The sequence below is a fragment of the Rhinoderma darwinii genome, unplaced genomic scaffold, assembly GCF_050947455.1.
Source record: "Rhinoderma darwinii isolate aRhiDar2 unplaced genomic scaffold, aRhiDar2.hap1 Scaffold_40, whole genome shotgun sequence".
Taxonomy (NCBI): domain Eukaryota; kingdom Metazoa; phylum Chordata; class Amphibia; order Anura; family Rhinodermatidae; genus Rhinoderma; species Rhinoderma darwinii.
In genome coordinates, this window is record NW_027463598.1 from 43,038 (window position 1) to 69,651 (window position 26,614).

Here is a 26,614-nt window from a genome sequence, read left to right on the forward strand (position 1 = left end):
GTAACTATTTTGGGTGGTATAACCGTCTGTTTTTCAAGCAGATGCATTTAAATTCTGAAAAATGCTATTTTTTGTAAATTTTCTCTAAATTTTGCAATTTTTCACAAATAAAGACTGAATATATCGACCAAATTTTACCACGAACATGAAGCCCAAAGTGTCACGAGAAAACAATCTCAGAATCGCTTGGATAGGTTTAAGCATTCCGACGTTATTACCACATAAAGTGAAATATGTCAGATTTGAAAAATGGGCTCTGAGCCTTAAGGCCCAAACTAGGCTGCGTCCTTAAGGGGTTAAAAAAAGGCTTTTGAAATTTTCTTAAAAATATGAGAAATTGCTGTTTATGTTCTAAGCCTCGTAACGTCCAAGAAAAATAAGAGAATGTTCAAAAAACGCTGCCAATCTAAAGTAGACATATGGGAAATGTGAACTAGTGACTATTGTGGGTGGTATAACCGTCTGTTTTACAAGCACATGCATTTCAATTCAGAAAAATGCTATTTAAAAAAAAAAAAATTTCACCAGTAAACACTGAATATATCGACCAAATTTTACCACGAACATAAAGCCCAATGTGTCACGAGAAAACAGTCTCAGAATCGCTTGGATAGGTTTAAGCATTCCGACGTTATTACCACAAAGTGAAATATGTCAGATTTCAAAAATGGGCTCTGAGCCTTAAGGCCAAAACAAGGCTGGGTCCTTAACCCCTTAAGGACGCAGCCTAGTTTGGGCCTTAAGGCTCAGAGCCCATTTTTCAAATCTGACATATTTCACTTTATGTGGTAATAACGTCGGAATGCTTAAACCTATCCAAGCGATTCTGAGATTGTTTTCTCGTGACACTTTGGGCTTCATGTTCGTGGTAAAATTTGGTCGATATATTCAGTCTTTATTTGTGAAAAATTGCAAAATTTAGAGAAAATTTACAAAAAATAGCATTTTTCAGAATTTAAATGCATCTGCTTGAAAAACAGACGGTTATACCACCCAAAATAGTTACTAGTTCACATTTCCCATATGTCTACTTTAGATTGGCATCGTTTTTTGAACATTCTTTTATTTTTCTTGGACGTTACGAGGCTTAGAACATAAACAGCAATTTCTCATATTCTTAAGAAAATTTCAAAAGCCTTTTTTTGAAGGTGCCAGTTCAGTTCTGAAGTGGATTTGAGGGGCCTATGTATTAGAAACCCCCATAAAACACCCCATTTTAAAAACTAGACCCCTCAAAGTATTCAAAACAGCATATAGAAAGTTTTTTAACCCTTCAGGCATTTCACAGGAATTAAAGCAATGTGGAAATTAAATTTGCAAATTTCATTTTTTCTGCTGAATTTCAATTTTATTCAATTTTTTTTTAGTAACAGAGAAGGTTTTACCAGAGAAACACTACTAAATATGTATTGTCCAGATTCTGCAGTTTTTAGAAATGACCCACATGTGGCCCTACTGCGCTCGTGGACTAAAACACAAGCCCTAGAAGCAAAGAAGCACCTAGTGCATTTTGAGGCCTCTTTTTTATTAGAATATATTTTAGGCAGCATGCCAGGTTTGAAGAGGCGTTGAGGTATCAAAACAATGGAAACCCACCAGAAGTGACCCCATTTTGGAAATTACACCCCTCAAGGAATTCATTTATGGTTTTTGTTATCATTTTGACCCACAGTTTTTTCACAGCACCTATTTGAATTGGGCTGTGAAATGAAAAAAATGATATTTTTTCCAATAAAATGTCATTTTTGATCAAATTTTCTTATTTTCACAGGGAACAACATACCCCATTTTGTTGCCCAATTTGTCCTTAGTGCGGCAATACCCCATTTGTGGTGATAAACTGCCGTTTGGGCCCATGGGAGGGCTCAGAAGGAAAGGAGCGCTATGTGTTTGTTGGAGTCCAGATTTTGCTGGATTGGTTTTCGGGTGCCATGTCGCATTTGCAGAGCCCCAGAGGTATCAAAGCAATGGAAACCCACCAGAAGTGACCCCATTTTGGAAACTACACCCCTCAAGGAATTCATTTATGGTTTTTGTTATCATTTTGACCGCACAGGTTTTTCACAGCACCTATTTGAATTGGGCTGTGAAATGAAAAAAATGATATTTTTTCCAATAAGATGTCATTTTTGATCAAAATTTCTTATTTTCACAGGGAACAACATACCCCATTTTGTTGCCCAATTTGTCCTTAGTGCGGCAATACCCCATTTGTGGTGATAAACTGCCCTTTGGGCCCATGGGAGGGCTCAGAAGGAAAGGACCACCATTTGGCCTACTGGAGCTTTTCTGGTGCTAAGTCATGTATGCAGAAGCCCCTGAGGTACCAGTACAGTTGAAACCCCCGAGAAGTGACCCCATTTTAAAAACTACACCCCTTAAGACATTCATCTAGAGGTGTAGTGAGCATTTTGACCCCACAGGTACTGTGTAAAAGATAATGCGCAGCAGATGGTGCAGTGTGAGATTTGCAATTTTATATATGTATATGCCATTTCAGTGTCCAATATAGTGTGCCCAGCATGCGCCACCGGAGATATACACCCCTTAAATTGTAATGTGGGTTCTCCTGGGTACGACAATACCCTACATGTGGCTGTTATCAGCTGCCTGGGCATACGGCAGGGCTCAGAAGGGAAAGATGAGGGGGGTAAGCTGTGCGGAGTGCATCAGGGTAAATTGAAAATCAAGGGATGTATGATACATTTTAAAACAATCTTTTATACAGAGCCCTGGTTTTTCGGGACACGTGTCACATTGGTATATTGTGTTCTTCCTTATCCCCCTCTTATAGCAGACTCTGCACCTCTTTTGACTCTTTCCCTTTCCACCGGTTTGGGGACCTTCTCCTGGAAAGTGTTGCCCTGGTACGATGCGCCCCCCCTTCCTGGTCCCTAAAGATTAGATCTTGAAATTCCAGGAAAGTTCCCCTCTGGCCTGCACATCGACGTAGCACATACGCATTGTACAAAGCCATCTGTATGATGTGCCCGGCCAGCTTCTTATACCACACCGCATGGCGCTGTAGGGCTTCAGGACTTGATTTGACAAGTCCATCCCTCCCATGTACCTATTGTAGTCCAGGATGCAGTCTGGTTTGGGGGTGGCCTTTCCTTCATATATCCTAAACCTGTAGGTATACCCTGATGCACTCTCGCACAGCTTATACATCTTCACGCCATACCTTGCCCTCTTACCTGGCAGGTACTGGCGGAATTGAACCCTCCCTTTAAAATGTACCAGGGACTCATCAATAGAAAAACACTTCTCGGGGGTGTATGCTTGGGAAAACCGGGCACTGGAACGGTCTAATAGGGGTCTCCGTTTATACAAACGGTCAAAACTGGGGTCATCTCGGAGTGGGCACGGCTCATTATCAGTATAATGTAAGAAGCGAAGTATTGCCTCATTTATTTATTTTTTTAGGTTCCAGTTCATTTCTGAAGTTGCTTTGAGGGGCCCATATATTAGAAACCCCTATCAAACACCCCATTTTAGAAACTAGACCCCTCAAAGTATTCACAACAGCATTTAGAAAGTTTATGAACCCTTTAGGTGTTTCACAGAAATTTAGAGCAAAGTAGAGGTGAAATTTACTCTTTTTATACCATTTTTTTTATAACACAAAAGGATTTATCAGAGAAACGCAACTCAATACTTATTGCCCAGATTCTGCAGTTTAGAGAAATATCCCACATGTGGCCCTAGTGTGGTAATGGACTGAAGCACCGGCCTCCGAAGCAAAGGAGCACCCAGTGGATTTTGAGGCCTCTTTTTTATTAGGCACCATGTCCGGTTTGAAGAGGTCTTGTGGTGCCAAAACATTGGAAACCCCCCAAAAGTGACCCCAATTTGGAAACTAGACCCCTTGAGGAATCCATTGTAGTTTTCATGGGGTGCATGCGGCTTTTTGATCAGTTTTTATTCCATTTTTAGGTGGCGTGGTGACTAATAAACAGCAATTCTACTATTGTTTTTGTATATATTTTTTTTTACAGCGTTCACCGTGCGCTATAAATGACATATTCACGTTATTCTGCGGGGCGATACGATCACGGCGATACCAGATGTTTATAGTTTTTTTTTTATGTCTTATGGCGTTTGCACAATAAAATACGTTTTGTAAACAATCATTCACTTTTTGTGTTACTTTATTCTAAGAGCCATAACGTTTTTATTTTTCAATCAATAAAGCCGTGCGAGGACTTATTTTTTGCGTAACGAACTGTAGTTTCAATCAGTACCATTTTTAGGTACATGCGACTTTTTGATCTCTTTTTATTCCATTTTTTGGGAGGTGAAGTGACCAAACAATTGTGATTGTGGTACGGTTTATTAATATTTTTTTTTACGGCGTTCACCGTGCGGGATAAATAACAAAATAATTTTGTAGTTCAGGCCGTTACGGACGTGGCGATACCAATTATGTATAGTTTATTTGTTTGTTTATATATTTTTATTAATAATAAAGGCCTGATAAGGGAAAAAGTGGGACTTTTACTTTTATTACTTTTAAAACTTTTATTTTCTTATTTTTACACATCTTTTTTTAACTTTTTTTTTACTTTATTACTTTGTCCCACTAGGGGACATGAGGGCAGGAGGCCCTGATCGCTATTCTAATACACTGCACTACATGCGTAGTGCAGTGTATTAGAACTGTCAGCTACTCACTGACAGCAAGCATAGTGGGTCCAGACGTTGTCAGGACCCACTAGGCTTCCGTCTATGGCATAGCCGGACGCCATTGTTTGGTGTCCGGTTGCCATAGTCACCATCGCCGGCCGCTATCGCGTAGCAGGCCGGCGATGGCAGCTTAACCCCTAAAAAGCCGCGATCTCTATAGAACGCGGCTTTTAAGGGGTTAATCAGCGGGGACACAGCGATCGGTCCCCGCTGTAGGAGCTGTGACAGCTGCTGAACAAGACAGCAGCGTCACAGCTCCTGTATGTGTCGGGAGGACGGCCGAAACGGCCGTTACTCCCGAGACGTACTATTACGGCATGGAGCGCGAACGATACAGCTGCCATGACGTAATAGTACGTCAAGGAGCGGGAAGGGGTTAAGGGGTTAATTGTGAAAAACACCAACATTTAGTGAAAAATTGCAAAAATGTGCATTTTTCTAAATCTAAATGTATCTGCTTGTAAGACAGGCCTTAATACCACACAGAATAGTCACTACCATCCCCCACATGTCTGCTTTAGATCGGCATAGTTTTTTGAACATCCTTTTATTTCTCTCGGACGTTACGAGGCTCAGAACGATTTCTCACATTGTCAATAAAATTTCAAAAGGCCGTTATTACAGGGGCAGGTCAGATGTGAAGTGGCTTTGAGGGCCTTATATTTTAGAAACCCCCGATAAGTCACCCCATTTTATAAACTTCACCCCTCAAAGTATTCAATACAGCATTGAGAAAGTTTCTTAACCCTTTAGACGTTTCACAGGAATTAAAGCAAAATAGAGGAGACATTTACAAATTTCCCTTTTTTTTTTTACGAGATTCATTTTTCATTTATTTATTTTGTAACACAGACGGTTTTACCCGAGAAACGCAACTCAATATTTATTGCCCGGATTCTGCAGGTTTAGGAAATATCCCCCACGTGGCCCTAGTCTGGTAATGGACTGAAGCACCGGCCTCCGAAGCAAAGGAGCGACTAGAGGATTATGGGGCCTCCTTTTTATTAGAATATATTTTAGGCTTCATGTCCGGTTTGGAGACGTCTTGTGGGGCCAAAACAGTGGAAATGAAAATGTAGGTTTAGCTAATGTTTTCTCATTTCCACAAGGACTAAAGGAGAAAAAGCACCGCCACATTTGTAAAGCAATTTCTCCCGAGTAAAACAATATCCCACATGTGGTCATAAATGGCTGTTTGGACACACGGCGGGGCTCAGAAGGGAAGGAACGCCATTTCGATTCTGGAGCTCAAATTTAGCAGGAATGGTTTGCGGAGGCCATGTCACATTTGCAAAGCCCCCGAAGGGACAAAACAGTGGCAACCTCACACAAGTGACCCCATTTTGGAAACTACACCCCTTGAGGAGTTCATCTAGGGGTGTAGTGAGTATTTGGACCCCACAGATGTTTCATAGATCTTATTAGAATTGGGCAGTGAAAATAAAAACAATCCTTTTTCTTCAATAAGACGTAGCTTTAGCTCAAAATTTTTCATTTTCTCAACAAATAAAGGAAAAAAAGCACCCCAACATTTGTAAAGCAATTTCTCCCAAGTATGGCAATACCCCATATGTGGTCATAAACTGCTGTTTGGGCACACGGCAAGGCTCCGAAGGGAAGGAGCGCCATTTGGCTTTTGGAGTGCAGATTTTGCTGGATTGGTTTCTGGTCGCTATGTTGCATTTGCAAAGTCCCTGTGTGACCAAAACAGTGGAAACCCCCCCCCATTTTGGGATCTACACCCCTCAAAGTATTCTCCTAGGGGTGTAGCAAGCGTGTTAACCCTGCAGCTGTTTTGCATAAATTGGTGTACACCCGATGTTGCAGAGTGAAAATTTTCTCCATAGATATGCCAATATGCAGTGCCCGGCTTGTGCCACCATAACAAGACCGCTCTCTAATTATTACGCTGTGTTTCCCGGTTTTAGAATCGCCCCACATGTGGCCCTAATCTTTTGCCTGGACATTCAACAGAGCTCAGGAGTGAAAGGGAACCATGCGAAATTGAGGCTTAATTTGGCAACTTGCACAGTATTGGTTCACAATTGCAGAGGCTCTGATGTGAAATAATAAAAAAACCCTGAGAAGTGACCCCATTTTGGAAACTACACCCTCAAGGCATTTATTAAAGAAGCTGTCACCACATTATAAGTGGCCTATTTTGTACATAATGTGATCGGCGCTGTAATGTAGATGACAGCAGTGGTTTTTATTTCGAAAAACGATTTAATTTTGATGGAGTTATGACCTATTTTAGATTTATGCTAATGACTTTCTTAATGCCCAACTGGGCGTGTTTTTTTACTTTTTGACCAAGTGTATCACACTGACCAATCAGCGTCCTACACTTCTCTCTATTCATTTACACAGCACATAGTGATCTAGCTAGATCATGATGTGCAGTCACTTACTCACATATTAACGATACTGTCCAGTGTCTTGTCAGTGAATAGACATCACCTCCAGCCAGGACACAATGTCTATTCTCAATCCCGACACTTCGGTAACGTTTGTGTGGGACTTAATGACAGCAAGCGCTCATGTGCTGAGTAAATGAATGGAGAGAAGTGTATGACGCTGATTGGTCAGCGTCATACACTTCTCTCCACAACGCCCACTTGGTCAAAAAGTAAAAACACACCCAGTTGGGCATTAAGAAAGTCATTAGCATAAAGCTGAAATCGCTCATAACTGTCAAAATTGATCGTTTTTCTAAATAAAAAAAAACACTGCTGTAATCTACATTACAGTGCCGATCACCTTATGTAGGAGATAGGGAACGTATAATGTGGTGACAGCCTCTTTATTACTAGGACCACTGTTATCTACATTACAGCACTGATCACATTATGTAGGAGACAGGGCACTTATAATGTGGTGACAGAGCCTCTTTAAGGGGAGTAGCGAGCATTTTCACCCCACAGGTCTTTTCCATAAATGATTGCGCTACGGATGGTGCAAAGTAAAAATTAAAATTTTTCCCTAGATATGTCATTTCAGTGGGAAATATGCCATGCCCAGCTTATGCCACTGGAGACACACAACCCAAAAACTGTTAAGTGTCTTCCAGGTATGGCGGTGCCATATATGTGGAAGTAAACTGCTGTTCGGGCACGCTGTAGGGTTCAGAAGGGAGGGAGCGCCATTTGGCTTTTGGAGCGTGGATTTTGCTTGGTAGTAGTTTTGTTTGGCGTTTTACTGGTATTTCAGTTTATATAATGTGGGGGCACATGTAAGCTGGGCAGAGTACATCAGGGGCATAGTCAGGTGGTATAATAATGTGGGGGCATATGTAAGCCGGGCAGAGTACATCAGGGGCATAGTCAGGTGGTATAATAATGTGGGGGTACATGTAAGCCAGGCAGCGTACATCAGGGGCATAGTCAGGTGGTATAATAATGTGGGGGCATATGTAAGCCGGGCAGAGTACATCAGGGGCATAGTCAGGTGGTATAATATTGTGGGGGCATATGTAAGGCGGGCAGAGTAGATCAGGGGCATAGTCAGGTGGTATAATAATGGAGTAAGCAATAAAATAATCCATAAATATTTGTTACGCTGTGACACAATCCTTTATGCGCAGGCTGGTGTCGCACTGATAAATGTTCTTTATCACCCCTTTGGTCCACACTCCGCACCTTTGCAGTTTGGGGAATTTAGCTGGGAAGTGCTGTCCTGGTATAATACGGGCACCCTCGCTTCCAGCAGATATGTTTGGGTACTCCCCTTCCTGGTATAATACGGGCGCCCTCGCTTCCAGCAGATATATTTGGGTCCTCCCCTTCCTGGTATAATACGGACGCCCTTTCTTCCAGCAGATATGTTTGGGTCCCTTCCTGGTATAATACGGGCACCCTCTCTTCCAGCAGATATGTTTTGGGTCCTTCCCTTCCTGGTATAATACGGGCACCCTCTCTTCCAGCAGATATCTTTGGGACCTCCCCTTCCTGGTATAATACGGGTGCCCTCGCTTCCAGCAGAAATGTTTGGGACCTCCCCTTCCTGGTATAATACGGGCGCCCTCGCTTCCAGCAGATATGTTTGGGTCCTTCCCTTCCTGGTATAATACGGACGCCCTTGCTTCCAGCAGATATGTTTGGGTCCCTTCCTGGTATAATACGGGCACCCTCTCTTCCAGCAGATATGTTTTGGGTCCTTACCTTCCTGGTATAATACGGGCGCCCTAGCTTCCGGCAGATATGTTTGGGTCCTTCCCTTCCTGGTATAATACGGGCACCCTCTCTTCCAGCAGAAATGTTTGGGACCTCCCCTTCCTGGTATAATACGGGCGCCCTCGCTTCCAGCAGAAATGTTTGGGTCATCCCCTTCCTGGTATAATACGGGTGCCCTCGCTTCCAGCAGATATGTTTGGGTCCTCCCCTTCCTGGTATAATACGGGCGCCCTCGCTTCCAGCAGATATGTTTGGGCCCTCCCCTTCCTTGTATAATACGGGCACCCTCGCTTCCGGCAGATATGTTTGGGCCCTCCACTTCCTGGTATAATATGGGCACCCTCGCTTCCAGCAGATATGTTTTGGGTCCTTCCCTTCCTGGTATAATACGGGTGCCCTCGCTTCCGGCAGATATATTTGGGTCCTCCCCTGCCTGGTATAATACGGGCGCCCTCGCTTCCGGCAGATATATTTGGGTCCTCCCCTTCCTGGTATAATACAGTCGCCCTCGCTTCCAGCAGATGTGTTTGGGCCTTCCCTTCCTGGTATAATACGGGGGCCCTCACTTCCGGCAGATGTGTTTGGGCCCTCCCCTTCCTGGTATAATACGGGCATCCTCGCTTCCAGCAGATATGTTTGGGACCTCCCCTTCCTGGTATAATACGGGCATCTCGCTTCCAGCAGATATGTTTGGGTCCTCCCCTTCCTGGTATAATACGGGCATCCTCGCTTCCAGCAGATATGTTTCGGACCTCCCCTTCCTGGTATAATACGGGCGCACTCGCTTCCAGCAGATATGTTTGGGTCCTCCCCTTCCTGGTATAATACGGGTGCACTCGCTTCCAGCAGATATGTTTGGGTCCTCCCCTTCCTGGTATAATACGGGCATCCTCGCTTCCAGCAGATATGTTTGGGACCTCCCCTTCCTGGTATAATACGGGCGCCCTCGCTTCCAGCAGATATGTTTGGGTCCTCCCCTTCCTGGTATAATACGGGCATCCTCGCTTCCAGCAGATATGTTTGGGACCTCCCCTTCCTGGTATAATACGGGTGCCCTCGCTTCCAGCAGATATGTTTGGGACCTCTCCTTCCTGGTATAATACGGGTGCCCTCGCTTCCCGCAGAAATGTTTGTGTCATCCCCTTCCTGGTATAATACGGGTGCCCTCGCTTCCAGCAGATATGTTTGGGCCTTCCCTTCCTGGTATAATACGGGTGCCCTCGCTTCCAGCAGATATGTTTGGGTCTTCCCCTTCCTGGTTCCCTAATTTTAGGGCCTTGATAAATCGCCTCTTGAAACAGAAAAAATGTTCCCCTCAGATCTGCACAACTGCATATTTGTCTTTCCTGACTTATTGGAGCCTTAACTAATTTTATTTTCTCTTAAACGTAGTGATATGATAGCTGTTTTTTTGCAGGACGAGCTGTAGTTGTTATTGGTACCATTTTGGGGTACATTCAACTTTTTGATCACGTGTTATACTTTTTTTTTGGGAGGCAAGGTGATCAAAAAACTGCAATTCTAACCCTAACGCCACCAGCTCATACATGAGTCATTATACACAGTCCTGATACCTCACTGACCTACGTAACGTCACCGGCTCATACACGATAGTCATTACACACAGTCCTGATACCTCACTGACCTACGTAACGTCACCAAGTCATACACGAGAGTCATTATACACAGTCCTGATACCTCACTGACCTACGTAACGACACCGGCTCATACACGAGAGTCACTATACACAGTCCTGATACCTCACTGACATACGTAACGTCACCGGCTCATACACGAGTCATTACACACAGTCCTGATACCTCACTGACCTACGTAACGTCACCGGCTCATACACGAGAGTCATTATACACAGTCCTGATACCTCACTGACCTACGTAACACCACCGGCTCATACACGAGTCATTACACACAGTCCTGATACCTCACTGACCTACGTAACGTCACCGGCTCATACACGAGAGTCATTATACACAGTCCTGATACCTCACTGACCTACGTAACACCACCGGCTCATACACGAGAATCATTATACACAGTCCTGATACCTCACTGACCTACGTAACGACACCGGCTCATACACGACAGTCATTATACACAGTCCTGATACCTCACTGACCTACGTAACGACACCGGCTCATACACAAGAGTCATTATACACAGTCCTGATACCTCACTGACCTACGTAACACTACCGGCTCATACACTAGTCATTATACACAGTCCTGATACCTCACTGACCTACGTAACGACACCGGCTCATACACGAGAGTCACTATACACAGTCCTGATACCTGACTGACCTACACCGGCTCATACACGAGAGTCATTATACACAGTCCTGATACCTCACTGATGACGATTTTTTGCATGACTATCTGTAGTATTTAATGGTGCCATTTTGGGGTGCGTGCAAGTTTTTGATTAATTTTACGTAATTTTTTTGTGGGAGATGACCAAGAAACGAAAGCAATTCTGGTGTTCTGTTGCTACTGACCGCGGCATCTAAAGGGTTAAACAAGCACGATTCCGCTCATTAACGTGAAGTGTTTGCTGTAACATACAGCCTGTACCCGCGTTGATTTGAGCCGGCTCAACCCGTGAGCCCACTCGGTACTAATCCCTACCCGGCTATAACGTAAGGATACATAATACACCGGGAAGGGGTTAATAGAAAAAGGATGATTCTTTACAATGAGAGGGAAACATACAAGAATATAACTACTATAATACTGCCCCCTATATACAAGAATATAACTACTATAATACTGCCCCCTATATACAAGAATATAACTACTATAATACTGCCCCCTATATACAAGAATATAACTACTATAATACTGCTCCTATATACAAGAATATAACTACTATAATACTGCCCTCTATATACAAGAATATAACTACTATAATACTGCCCCATATATACAAGAATATAACTACTATAATACTGCCCCCTATATACAAGAATATAACTACTATAATACTGCCCCCTATATACAAGAATATAACTACTATAATACTGCCCCCTATATACAAGAATATAACTACTATAATACTGCCCCCTATATACAAGAATATAACTACTATAATACTGCCCCCTATATACAAGAATATAACTACTATAATACTGCCCCCTATATACAAGAATATAACTGCTATAATACTGCTCCTATATACAATAATATAACTACTATAATACTGCCCCTATATACAAGAATATAACTACTATAATACTGCCCCCTATATACAAGAATATAACTACTATAATACTGCCCCCTATATACAAGAATATAACTACTATAATACTGCCCCCTATATACAAGAATATAACTACTATAATACTGCCCCCTATATACAAGAATATAACTACTATAATACTGCCCCCTATATACAAGAATATAACTGCTATAATACTGCTCCTATATACAATAATATAACTACTATAATACTGCCCCTATATACAAGAATATAACTACTATAATACTGCCCCCTATATACAAGAATATAACTACTATAATACTGCCTCCTATATACAAGAATATAACTACTATAATACTGCCCCTATATACAAGAATATAACTACTATAATACTGCTCCCTATATACAAGAATATAACCACTATAATACTGCCTCCTATATACAAGAATATAACTACTATAATACTGCCCCTATATACAAGAATATAACTACTATAATACTGCTCCTATATACAAGAATATAATTACTATAATACTGCCCCTATATACAAGAATATAACTACTATAATACTGCCCCCTATATACAAGAATATAACTACTATAATACTGCTCCTATATACAAGAATATAACTACTATAATACTGCCCCCTATATACAAGAATATAACTACTATAATACTGTCCCCTATATACAAGAATATACTATAATACTGCCCCCTATATACAAGAATATAACTACTATAATACTGCTCCTATATACAAGAATATACCTACTATAATACTGCTCCTATATACAATAATATAACTACTATAATACTGCTCCTATATACAAGACTATAACTACTATAATACTGCCCCTATATACAAGAATATAACTACTATAATACTGCCCCCTATATACAAGAATATAACTACTATAATACTGCTCCCTATACACAAGAATATAACTACTATAATACTGCTCCTATATACAAGAATATAACTACTATAATACTGCTCCTATATACAATAATATAACTACTATAATACTGCCCCTATATACAAGAATATAACTACTATGATACTGCTCCTATATACAAGAATATAACTACTATAATACTGCTCCTATATACAATAATATAACTACTATAATACTGCCCCTATATACAAGAATACAACTACTATAATACTGCCCCTATATACAAGAATATAACTACTATAATACTCCCCCTATATACAAGAATATAACTACTATAATACTGCCCCTATATACAAGAATGCAACTACTATAATACTGCCCCTATATACAAGAATATAACTACTATAATACAGCCCCTATATACAAGAATATAACTACTATAATACTGCCCCTATATACAAGAATATAACTACTATAATACTGCCCCTATATACAAGAATATAACTACTATAATACTGCTCCTATATACAATAATATAACTACTATAAGGCTATGTTCACACGGGGTCTTTTGCCGAGTTTTTTGACGCGGAAACCGCGTCGCAAAACTCGGCAGAAACGGCCCGAGAACGCCTCCCATTGATTTCAATGGGAGGCGTCGGCGTCTTTTTCCCGCGAGCAGTAAAACTGCCTCGCGGGAAAAAGAAGCGACATGCCCTATCTTCGGGCGCTTCCGCCTCCGACCTCCCATTGACTTCAATGGGAGGCAGGAGAAAGGGTGTTTTCTGCCCGCGGCGCTCAATGGCCGCGGGCGAAAAACGGCGCGATAATTGCTATTCACACAGAGTATTTTGGGGGAGGAATATCTGCCTCAAAATTCCGTTTGGAGCTTTGAGGCAGATATTCCTCCCCCAAAATACTCCGTGTGAACATAGCCTAATACTGCCCCTATATACAAGAATATAACTACTATAATACTGCTCCTATATACAAGAATATAACTACTATAATACTGCTCCTATATACAATAATATAACTACTATAATACTGCTCCTATATACAAGACTATAACTACTATAATACTGCCCCCTATATACAAGACTATAACTACTATAATACTGCCCCCTATATACAAGAATATAACTACTATAATACTGCTCCTATATACAAGAATATAACTACTATAATACTGCTCTCTATATACAAGAATATAACTATTATAATACTGCTCCTATATACGAGAATATAACTACTATAATACTGCCCTCTATATACAAGTATATAACTACTATAATACTGCCCCTATATACAAGATAAGTACTATATTACCACACACACTGCCCCCTGTAGATATTACCACACACACTGCCCCCTGTAGATATTACCCCACACGCTGCCCCCTGTATATATTACCCCACACGCTGCCCCCTGTATATATTACCCCACACGCTGCCCCCTGTATATATTACCCCACACGCTGCCCCCTGTATATATTACCCCACACACTGCCCCCTGTATATATTACCCCACACACTGCTCCCTGTATATATTACCACACACACTGCTCCCAGTATATATTACACCACACACACTGCTCCCTGTATATATTACCACACACGCTGCCCCCTGTATATATTACCCCACACACTGCCCCCTGTATATATTACCACACACGCTGCTCCCTGTATATATTACCACACACACTGCTCCCTGTATATATTACCACACACACTGCTCCCTGTATATATTACCACACACACTGCCCCTGTATATATTACCACACACACTGCTCCCTGTATATATTACCACACACGCTGCCCCCTGTATATATTACCACACACGCTGCTCCCTGTATATATTACCACACTCGCTGCTCCCTGTAGATATTACCACACACACTGCCCCCTGTATATATTACCACACTCGCTGCTCCCTGTATATATTACCACACACACTGCTCCCTGTATATATTACCACACACACTGCCCCTGTATATATTACCACACACACTGCCCCTGTATATATTACCACACACGCTGCCCCCTGTATATATTACCACACACACTGCCCCCTGTATATATTACCACACACACTGCCCCCTGTATATATTACCACACACTGCCCCCTGTATATATTACCACACACTGCCCCCTGTATATATTACCACACACGCTGCTCCCTGTATATATTACCACACACACTGCTCCCTGTATATATTACCACACACGCTGCTCCCTGTATATATTACCACACACACTGCTCCCTGTATATATTACCACACACACTGCCCCCTGTATATATTACCACACACGCTGCCCCCTGTATATATTACCACACACGCTGCTCCCTGTATATATTACCACACACACACTGCCCCCTGTATATATTACCACACACGCTGCCCCCTGTATATATTACCACACACGCTGCTCCCTGTATATATTACCACACACGCTGCCCCCTGTATATATTAACACACTGCCCCCTGTATATATTACCACACACACTGCCCCCTGTATATATTACCACACACACTGCTCCCTGTATATATTACCACACACGCTGCTCCCTGTATATATTACCACACACGCCGCTCCCTGTATATATTACCACACACACTGCTCCCTGTATATATTACCACACACACTGCCCCCTGTATATATTACACCACACGCTGCTCCCTGTATATATTACCACACACACTGCTCCCTGTATATAATACCACACACACACACTGCCCCCTGTATATATTACCACACACACTGCTCCCTGTATATATTACCACACACGCTACTCCCTGTAGATATTACCACACACGCTGCTCCCTGTATATATTACCACACACGCTGCTCCCTGTATATATTACCACACACGCTGCCCCCTGTATATATTACCACACACGCTGCTCCCTGTATATATTACCACACGCTGCTACCTGTATATATTACCACACGCTGCTACCTGTATATATTACCACACACGCTGCTCCCTGTATATATTACCACACACGCTGCCCCCTGTATATATTACCACACACACTGCTCCCTGTATATATTACCACACACGCTGCCCCCTGTATATATTACCACACTCGCTGCTCCCTGTATATATTACCACACACACTGCTCCCTGTATATATTACCACACACGCTGCTCCCTGTATATATTACCACACACGCTACTCCCTGTATATATTACCACACACACTGCTCCCTGTATATATTACCACACACACTGCTCCCTGTATATATTACCACACACGCTGCTCCCTGTATATATTACCACACACGCTGCTCCCTGTATATATTACCACACGCTGCTCCCTGTATATATTACCACACACTGCTCCCTGTATATATTACACCACACACTGCTCCCTGTATATATTACCACACACACTGCTCCCTGTATATATTACCACACACACTGCTCCCTGTATATATTACCACACACGCTGCCCCCTGTATATATTACCACACACGCTGCCCCCTGTATATATTACCACACACGCTGCTCCCTGTATATATTACCACACACGCTGCCCCCTGTATATATTACCACACACACTGCTCCCTGTATATATTACCACACACGCTGCCCCCTGTATATATTACCACACACGCTGCCCCCTGTATATATTACCACACTCGCTGCTCCCTGTATATATTACCACACACACTGCTCCCTGTATATATTACCACACACACTGCTCCCTGTATATATTACCACACACGCTGCTCCCTGTATATATTACCACACACACTGCTCCCTGTATATATTACCACACACACTGCTCCCTGTATATATTACCACACACACTGCTCCCTGTATATATTACCACACACACTGCCCCCCTGTATATATTACCACACACACTACTCCCTGTATATATTACCACACACACTGCCCCCTGTATATATTACCACACTCGCTGCTCCCTGTATATATTACCACACACACTGCTCCCTGTATATATTACCACACACACTGCCCCTGTATATATTACCACACACGCTGCCCCCTGTATATATTACCACACACGCTGCCCCCTGTATATATTACCACACACGCTGCCCCCTGTATATATTACCACACACTGCCCCCTGTATATATTACCACACACTGCCCCCTGTATATATTACCACACACTGCCCCCTGTATATATTACCACACACGCTGCTCCCTGTATATATTACCACACACACTGCTCCCTGTATATATTACCACACACGCTGCTCCCTGTATATATTACCACACACGCTACTCCCTGTAGATATTACCACACACGCTGCTCCCTGTATATATTACCACACACGCTGCTCCCTGTATATATTACCACACACGCTGCTCCCTGTATATATTACCACACACGCTGCCCCCTGTATATATTACCACACACACTGCTCCCTGTATATATTACCACACGCTGCTACCTGTATATATTACCACACGCTGCTACCTGTATATATTACCACACACGCTGCTCCCTGTATATATTACCACACACGCTGCCCCCTGTATATATTACCACACACACTGCTCCCTGTATATATTACCACACACACTGCTCCCTGTATATATTACCACACACGCTGCCCCCTGTATATATTACCACACTCGCTGCTCCCTGTATATATTACCACACACACTGCTCCCTGTATATATTACCACACACGCTGCTCCCTGTATATATTACCACACACGCTACTCCCTGTATATATTACCACACACGCTACTCCCTGTATATATTACCACACACACTGCTCCCTGTATATATTACCACACACGCTGCTCCCTGTATATATTACCACACACGCTGCTCCCTGTATATATTACCACACGCTGCTCCCTGTATATATTACCACACACTGCTCCCTGTATATATTACACCACACACTGCTCCCTGTATATATTACCACACACACTGCTCCCTGTATATATTACCACACACACTGCTCCCTGTATATATTACCACACACGCTGCCCCCTGTATATATTACCACACATGCTGCCCCCTGTATATATTACCACACACGCTGCTCCCTGTATATATTACCACACACACTGCCCCCTGTATATATTACCACACACACTGCTCCCTGTATATATTACCACACACGCTGCCCCCTGTATATATTACCACACACGCTGCCCCCTGTATATATTACCACACTCGCTGCTCCCTGTATATATTACCACACACACTGCTCCCTGTATATATTACCACACACGCTGCTCCCTGTATATATTACCACACACGCTGCCCCCCTGTATATATTACCACACACACTACTCCCTGTATATATTACCACACACACTGCCCCCTGTATATATTACCACACTCGCTGCTCCCTGTATATATTACCACACACACTGCCCCCTGTATATATTACCACACACACTGCCCCCTGTATATATTACCACACACACTGCCCCCTGTATATATTACCACACTCGCTGCTCCCTGTATATATTACCACACACACTGCTCCCTGTATATATTACCACACACGCTGCCCCCTGTATATATTACCACACACGCTGCCCCCTGTATATATTACCACACACGCTGCTCCCTGTATATATTACCACACACACTGCCCCCTGTATATATTACCACACACGCCGCTCCCTGTATATATTACCACACACACTGCTCCCTGTATATATTACCACACACACTGCTCCCTGTATATATTACCACACACACTGCCCCCTGTATGTATTACCACACACACTGCCCCCTGTATATATTACCACACACACTGCCCCCTGTATGTATTACCACACACACTGCCCCCTGTATATATTACCACACACACCGCTAATAGTGACATGTCGTAGTGAGATATAATAGTGACATGTCGTAGTGAGATATAATAGTGACATGTCGTAGTGAGATATAATAGTGACATGTCTAGTGAGATATAATAGTGACATGTCATAGTGAGATATAATAGTGCCATCTCATAGTGAGATATAATAGTGACATGTCATAGGGAGATATAATAGTGACATGTCATAGTGAGATATAATAGTGACATGTCATAGTGAGATATAATAGTGACATGTCATAGTGAGATATAATAGTGGCATGTCATAGTGAGATACTGAGATATAATAGTGACATGTCATAGTGAGATATAATAGTGACATGTCGTAGTGAGATATAATAGTGACATGTCATAGTGAGATATAATAGTGACATGTCATAGTGAGATATAATAGTGACATGTCATAGTGAGATATAATAGTGACATGTCATAGTGAGATATAATAGCGACATGTCGTAGTGAGGTATAATAGCGGCATGTCATAGTGAGATAGTGAGATATAATAGTGACATGTCATAGTGAGATATAATAGTGACATGTCAGTGAGGTATAATAGTGACATGTCATAGTGAGATATAATAGTGGCATGTCAGTGAGATATAATAGTGACATGTCATAGTGAGGTATAATAGTGACATGTCAGTGAGATATAATAGTGGCATGTCATAGTGAGATATAATAGTGACATGTCATAGTGAGATATAATAGTGACATGTCATAGTGAGATATAATAGTGACATGTCATAGTGAGATATAATAGTGACATGTCATAGTGAGATATAATAGTGACATGTCATAGTGAGGTATAATAGTGACATGTCAGTGAGATATAATAGTGGCATGTCATAGTGAGATATAATAGCGACATGTCATAGTGAGATATAATAGCGGCATGTCATAGTGAGATATAATAGCGGCATGTCATAGTGAGATATAATAGTGGCATGTCATAGTGAGATATAATAGTGACATGTCATAGTGAGATATAATAGTGGCATGTCATAGTGAGATATAATAGTGACAACATATTTATTAATGATATAGAGGAAGGGATTAATAGCACTATTTCTATTTTTGCAGATGACACCAAGCTATGTAATATAGTTCAGACTATGGAAGATGTTCATGAATTACAGGCAGATTTAAACAAACTAAGTGTTTGGGCGTCCACTTGGCAAATGAAGTTTAATGTAGATAAATGTAAAGTTATGCATCTTGGTACCAACAACCTGCATGCATCATATGTCCTAGGGGGAGCTACACTGGCGGATTCACTTGTTGAGAAGGATCTGGGTGTTCTTGTAAATCATAAACTCAATAACCGCATGCAGTGTCAATCAGCTGCTTCAAAGGCCAGCAGGATATTGTCGTGTATTAAAAGAGGCATGGACTCGCGGGACAGGGATGTAATAATGCCACTTTACAAAGCATTAGTGAGGCCTCATCTAGAATATGCAGTTCAGTTCTGGGCTCCAGTTCATAGAAAGGATGCCCTGGAGTTGGAAAAAATACAAAGAAGAGCAACGAAGCTAATAAGGGGCATGGAGAATTTAAGTTATGAGGAAAGATTGAAAGAATTAAACCTATTTAGCCTTGAAAAAAGAAGACTAAGGGGGGACATGATTAACTTATATAAATATATTAATGGCACATACAAAAAATATGGTGAAATCCTGTTCCTTGTAAAACCCCCTCAAAAAACAAGGGGGCACTCCCTCCGTCTGGAGAAAAAAAGGTTCAAGCTGCAGAGGCGACAAGTCTTCTTTACAGTGAGAACGGTGAATTTATGGAATAGTCTAACGCAGGAGCCGTCACAGCAGGGACAGTAGATGGCTTTAAAAAAGGGTTAGATAATTTCCTAGAACAAAAAAATATTAGCTCCTATGTGTAGAAATTTTTCCTTCCCTTTTCCCTTCCCTTGGTTGAACTTGATGGACATGTGTCTTTTTTCAGCCGTACTAACTATGTAACTATGTACTATGTAACTATGTAACTATGACATGTCATAGTGAGATATAATAGTGACATGTCATAGTGAGATATAATAGTGGCATGTCCTAGTGAGATATAATAGTGACATGTCATAGTGAGATATAATAGTGACATGTCGTAGTGCGATATAATAGTGACATGTCGTAGTGCGATATAATAGTGACATGTCGTAGTGAGATATAATAGTGGCATGTCGTAGTGAGATATAATAGTGACATGTCGTAGTGAGATATAATAGTGGCATGTCATAGTGAGATATAATAGTGGCATGTCATAGTGAGATATAATAGTGAAATGTCATAGTGAGATATAATAGTGACATGTCATAGTGAGATATAATAGTGACATGTCATAGTGAGATATAATAGTGGCATGTCATAGTGAGATATAATAGTGGCATGTCCTAGTGAGATATAATAGTGGCATGTCATAGTGAGATATAATAGTGACATGTCATAGTGAGATATAATAGTGACATGTCATAGTGAGATATAATAGTGGCATGTCATAGTGAGATATAATAGTGGCATGTCGTAGTGAGGTATAATAGTGGCATGTCGTAGTGAGATATAATAGTGGCATGTCGTAGTGAGATATAATAGTGACATGTCGTAGTGAGATATAATAGTGACATGTCATAGTGAGATATAATAGTGACATGTCATAGTTAGATATAATAGTGAGATATAATAGTGGCATGTCATAGTGAGATATAATAGTGAGATATAATAGTGACATGTCATAGTGAGATATAATAGTGACATGTCATAGTGAGGTATAATAGTGACATGTCATAGTGAGATATAATAGTGACATGTCATAGTGAGATATAATAGTGACATGTCATAGTGAGATATAATAGTGACATGTCGTAGTGAGGTATAATAGTGACATGTCGTAGTGAGATATAATAGTGACCTGTCGTAGTGAGATATAATAGTGACCTGTCATAGTGAGATATAATAGTGGCGTGTCATAGTGAGATATAATAGTGACATGACAGAAGTTTGGATTGGTGGGGGTCCGAGCACTGAGACCCCCATCAATCGCTAGAACGAAGCAGCTGAAGGTCTCGTGTGAGCGCTCCGCCGCTTCCTGTCTGTTCGGCTTTTTCCGGAAAGCCGATTTATCGGAGGACGGGCGAATAGATTTTCTATTCAGTCCGTACACAATATATTTATTTCCGGAAAAAGCAGAACAGACAGGAAGCGGCGGAGCGCTCACACGAGACCTTCAGCTGCTTCGTTCTAGCGATTGATGGGGGTCTCAGTGCTCGGACCCCCACCAATCCAAACTTCTGTCATGTCACTATTATATCTCACTATGACACGCCACTATTATATCTCACTATGACATGTCACTATTATATCTCACTACGACAGGTCACTATTATATCTCACTACGACATGTCACTATTATATCTCACTATGACATGTCACTATTATATCTCACTACGACAGGTCACTATTATATCTCACTACGACATGTCACTATTATACCTCACTACGACATGTCACTATTATATCTCACTATGACATGTCACTATTATATCTCACTATGACATGTCACTATTATATCTCACTATGACATGTCACTATTATATCTCACTATTATATCTCACTATGACATGCCACTATTATATCTCACTATTATATCTAACTATGACATGTCACTATTATATCTCACTATGACATGTCACTATTATATCTCACTATGACATGTCACTATTATATCTCACTATGACATGTCACTATTATATCTCACTACGACATGCCACTATTATATCTCACTACGACATGCCACTATTATATCTCACTACGACATGTCACTATTAAACCTCACTACGACATGCCACTATTATATCTCACTATGACATGCCACTATTATATCTCACTATGACATGTCACTATTATATCTCACTATGACATGTCACTATTATATCTCACTATGACATGCCACTATTATATCTCACTAGGACATGCCACTATTATATCTCACTATGACATGCCACTATTATATCTCACTATGACATGTCACTATTATATCTCACTACGACATGTCACTATTATATCTCACTATGACACGCCACTATTATATCTCACTATGACATGTCACTATTATATCTCCCTATGACATGCCACTATTATATCTCACTGACATGTCACTATTATATCTCACTGACATGTCACTATTATATCTCACTGACATGTCACTATTATATCTCACTGACATGTCACTATTATATCTCACTGACCTGTCACTATTATATCTCACTGACATGTCACTATTATATCTCACTGACATGTCACTATTATATCTCACTGACATGTCACTATTATATCTCACTGACATGTCACTATTCTATCTCACTGACATGTCACTATTCTATCTCACTGACATGCCACTATTATATCTCACTGACATGCCACTATTATATCTCACTATGACATGTCACTATTATATCTCACTATGACATGTCACTATTATATCTCCCTATGACATGCCACTATTATACCTCACTGACATGTCACTATTATATCTCACTATGACATGTCACTATTATATCTCACTATGACATGTCACTATTATATCTCCCTATGACATGCCACTATTATATCTCACTATGACATGTCACTATTATATCTCACTATGACATGTCACTATTATATCTCACTATGACATGTCACTATTATATCTCACTATGACATGTCACTATTATATCTCACTATGACATGTCACTATTATATCTGACTATGACATGTCACTATTATATCTCACTATGACATGTCACTATTATACCTCACTATGACATGTCACTATTATATCTCACTATGACATGTCACTATTATATCTCACTATGACATGTCACTATTCTACCTCACTATGACATGCCACTATGACATGCCACTATGACATGCCACTATAACATGCCACTATGAGCGCCAACACAGAGCGGTAAGCCGCCGGTTACTGACCACAGCAGCGCTATACACGCATCATTTTGTACCGATCCAGTCCCCAGCACGGCTCAGTGCCCGACGAAGGTCTGTCTGACCGAAACGTCGACGTCGCACATACAGCCTCTGGCATCCATAATAAAAATAAAAATATATTTTTGTAACACAAGCAAGGTGTGCCGAGTACAAATTCTTAACCTATACCCGGGTTGGGACCCTACCTCGAGCACCCAAAGAAACCAGTGCCATCTGAACACAACCATATATGCCACTATGACATGCCACTATGACATCTCACTATGACATGTCAGAAGTTTGTGGAACGTTTAGCTGCACTTGAAAGCCGGCGCAAGTGGCTCCAAGGCCAATGCAAAAAGGGAAGGGGATAGTGAGCTACGTTGTCTGGTCCCCGGGCTGGTGTGAATGAGGGGGAGAGGTGACAATCGCTTTTATTACTTGCTATAGGTTGGGAGTATAACAGCTGCACCCGTTGGATAAATCTGGGTCCAAATTTGCCCAGGACAGACAACAGATAAGACACCCGAACGCTTTTCCAAGGTTTAAAATACAATTCTTGAGCTATCCGACCCTACAGTAGATGATCCGTTAGTAAATAGCCTTCGAAGATTAACCCCTTGGCGACATGCCATGTACTATTATGTTGCTGTCGCCAAGGGGAAGTATGGAGCGGGTTGATCTCCATACTCGGTAGGTGACGGTTGTGTTGTTTAGCCGACACCTCACTCCAGCGGGTGGAATCAAAGTTCACTATAAATTTGCTATCGCCATAATCGTATCAACCTGTAGAATAAGGTGCACATGTAGTTCTTACCGCCTGATGGATGCCGTATAAACAAAAACCCCCAAAAAATTGCATAATCTCTGGGTTTTTTTTTTCCATTTCACCCAACAAATAAAAAAATTTTCAGCTTCCCAGGACATTATGCAGCACAATGAATGGTGCCATGACCAACTACAACTTGTCCCGCATAAAACAAGCGCTCATACGGCAATGTCGACAAAAAACTAAAGTTATGGCTTTTGGAAGGTGGGGAGGAAGAAACTGAAATTGTCCGTGTCTCCAGGGAGTTAACCTCAGTGGCCTTCCCTGGCATGAAACCCGACTCGTCCAAATGAATAAGATGAGAAGTGATTTTTTTGGAGACTCCTCTCCGAAATTTTGACTGATATTTTCATATCCCAATTAAGGAGTGAAATAGGTCGGTATGAGCCACAGTTTTTAGGATTCTTACGGGGCTTGGGGATCAGCACTCTCATAGGAGGGGGAGGGCATTATTCCCATCGAAAGATTGAAAAAGATTAAGTAAATAAGGGGCAATCCGTTCAACATGCAATTTCTAGTGCTCCATGGGCAGGCCCCCCACACCTGGAGTTTTCCTGTTTGGAAAGCGGTAATAGCCCCTGTAATCTCCCCTAAAGTCAGATCCGTGTCCAGAATAATTGATATCTTCTCTATTTCGAGTGGGGAACATAATCGTGTCTAGATCAGGTTGATTATTTGCTAAATTTTACTCCGATTTATACTCCTCTATTGTTCCAAAGACGTCATTGATGACAAAGGGGTCACGAATGAGCATCTCCGTACAAGAGGTAACTTCCAAAATGGGGTTCGGTGTGGTATCCGCTACCTAAGAAAGCCAGCAAGAGGCTGTTAAAAACCCCCTCTGCCGGGACTATAATGTCGTCTCTTCCTGGGGAGTCAATAAGAGGGAATATTCACGTTTCTTTGCTGAGAAGGCCGAGGAGTCCTTATTCCTGAGATATTCCTCCTCTGCTACGGCCCGTTCAGCCTCCAATACTGTGCGTTGTGTAGCTGGTTCCCTTCTATGCGAGGAGAATTAGTGCTCCAGAATCCTGTAATTGCTCCTCATAAGGTGGTTGCAACTTCAGCATAGTAGAGCCATAGGGGACTCCATCTCCAGAAGTTTGGCAACTTCAGGAAATCCAAGATTGACCATAAGGGGAGAGTAGTCCGAGATTCCCCATGGGAGGTATTTTTGCATCTACCACGTACACTAAAGAGGTATCCTTTCCAAACGCCAAGTCAGTTTGGGAAAAGGGGCTGCGGGCAGAGTAGGCTGCGGGCAGAGTAGGCTGCGGGCGGAGTAGGCTGCGGGCGGGGTGGAGCGAGCCCGGCAAATTTCCTGTGAATATGTTGCAGCCCAGTCAGCCAGGGGGGAATCACAATACGGGACTCTCAGTAGTTTCTCTAATTCAGAGCACATCAAAAGATTGAAGTCCCCAAGGAGTAGAAGAGGAGCAGAACCAAACTCTGTCACCTGCATCATTATGTCATGGAGTAATTGGGCAGTGGCCGGAGGAGGATTATGGACATTCACTATAATAAAGGTCGTAAAGTGCACAATGAATCTCCCCCTCGGGTCCATCTTACCAGATGTAACATCACATTGTAGAGATTTGTGGACCAGCAAAGAGACCGCACTGGAGTAACTGGAATAAGAAGCGTGACCACCATGCCTGACCCGGAGATCGCTATTCATTTTTCTACTCTTTAAATAAATATCTGGAGTTTAGTTTATGATGCTGAATGTTTGTGATCTGGGGTGTATTGGGTATGGTTGTAATGACCCTATTCTCTGACAGACACCCCATTGGCCGATGATGATGATGAAAAGGACACGATCTCTCAGGCCCCTTCTCCCCCTGCCGCCCCCAGCTCGCTGTCGGCTACTGACATCACCGCTGAGTTTCTGCAGCCGTTACTCACTCAGGAGAGTGTGGCTAATCTGGTGAGTGGGCGCTCTGCTTGTTCTCCGCTGCTGGCGGCTCCACACATTCTGAATGTTTCTCCTCTACGGTCTCGCCCATTTTCTCTGTCTT

General features: G+C 41.9%; 1 protein-coding gene across 4 annotated transcripts in view; it reads left to right on the forward strand.

Moving 5' to 3' along the window:
• The window catches only part of SYMPK (symplekin scaffold protein), a 79,458-nt gene that overhangs the window by 33,923 nt on the left and 18,921 nt on the right, over positions 1–26,614 (forward strand). For all 4 annotated transcript variants that reach the window (XM_075848424.1, XM_075848422.1, XM_075848423.1 and 1 more), the window contains one exon: positions 26,378–26,523. In XM_075848424.1, the coding sequence (XP_075704539.1) occupies positions 26,378–26,523 (146 nt within the window). The remainder of the gene's footprint in view (positions 1–26,377; positions 26,524–26,614) is intronic.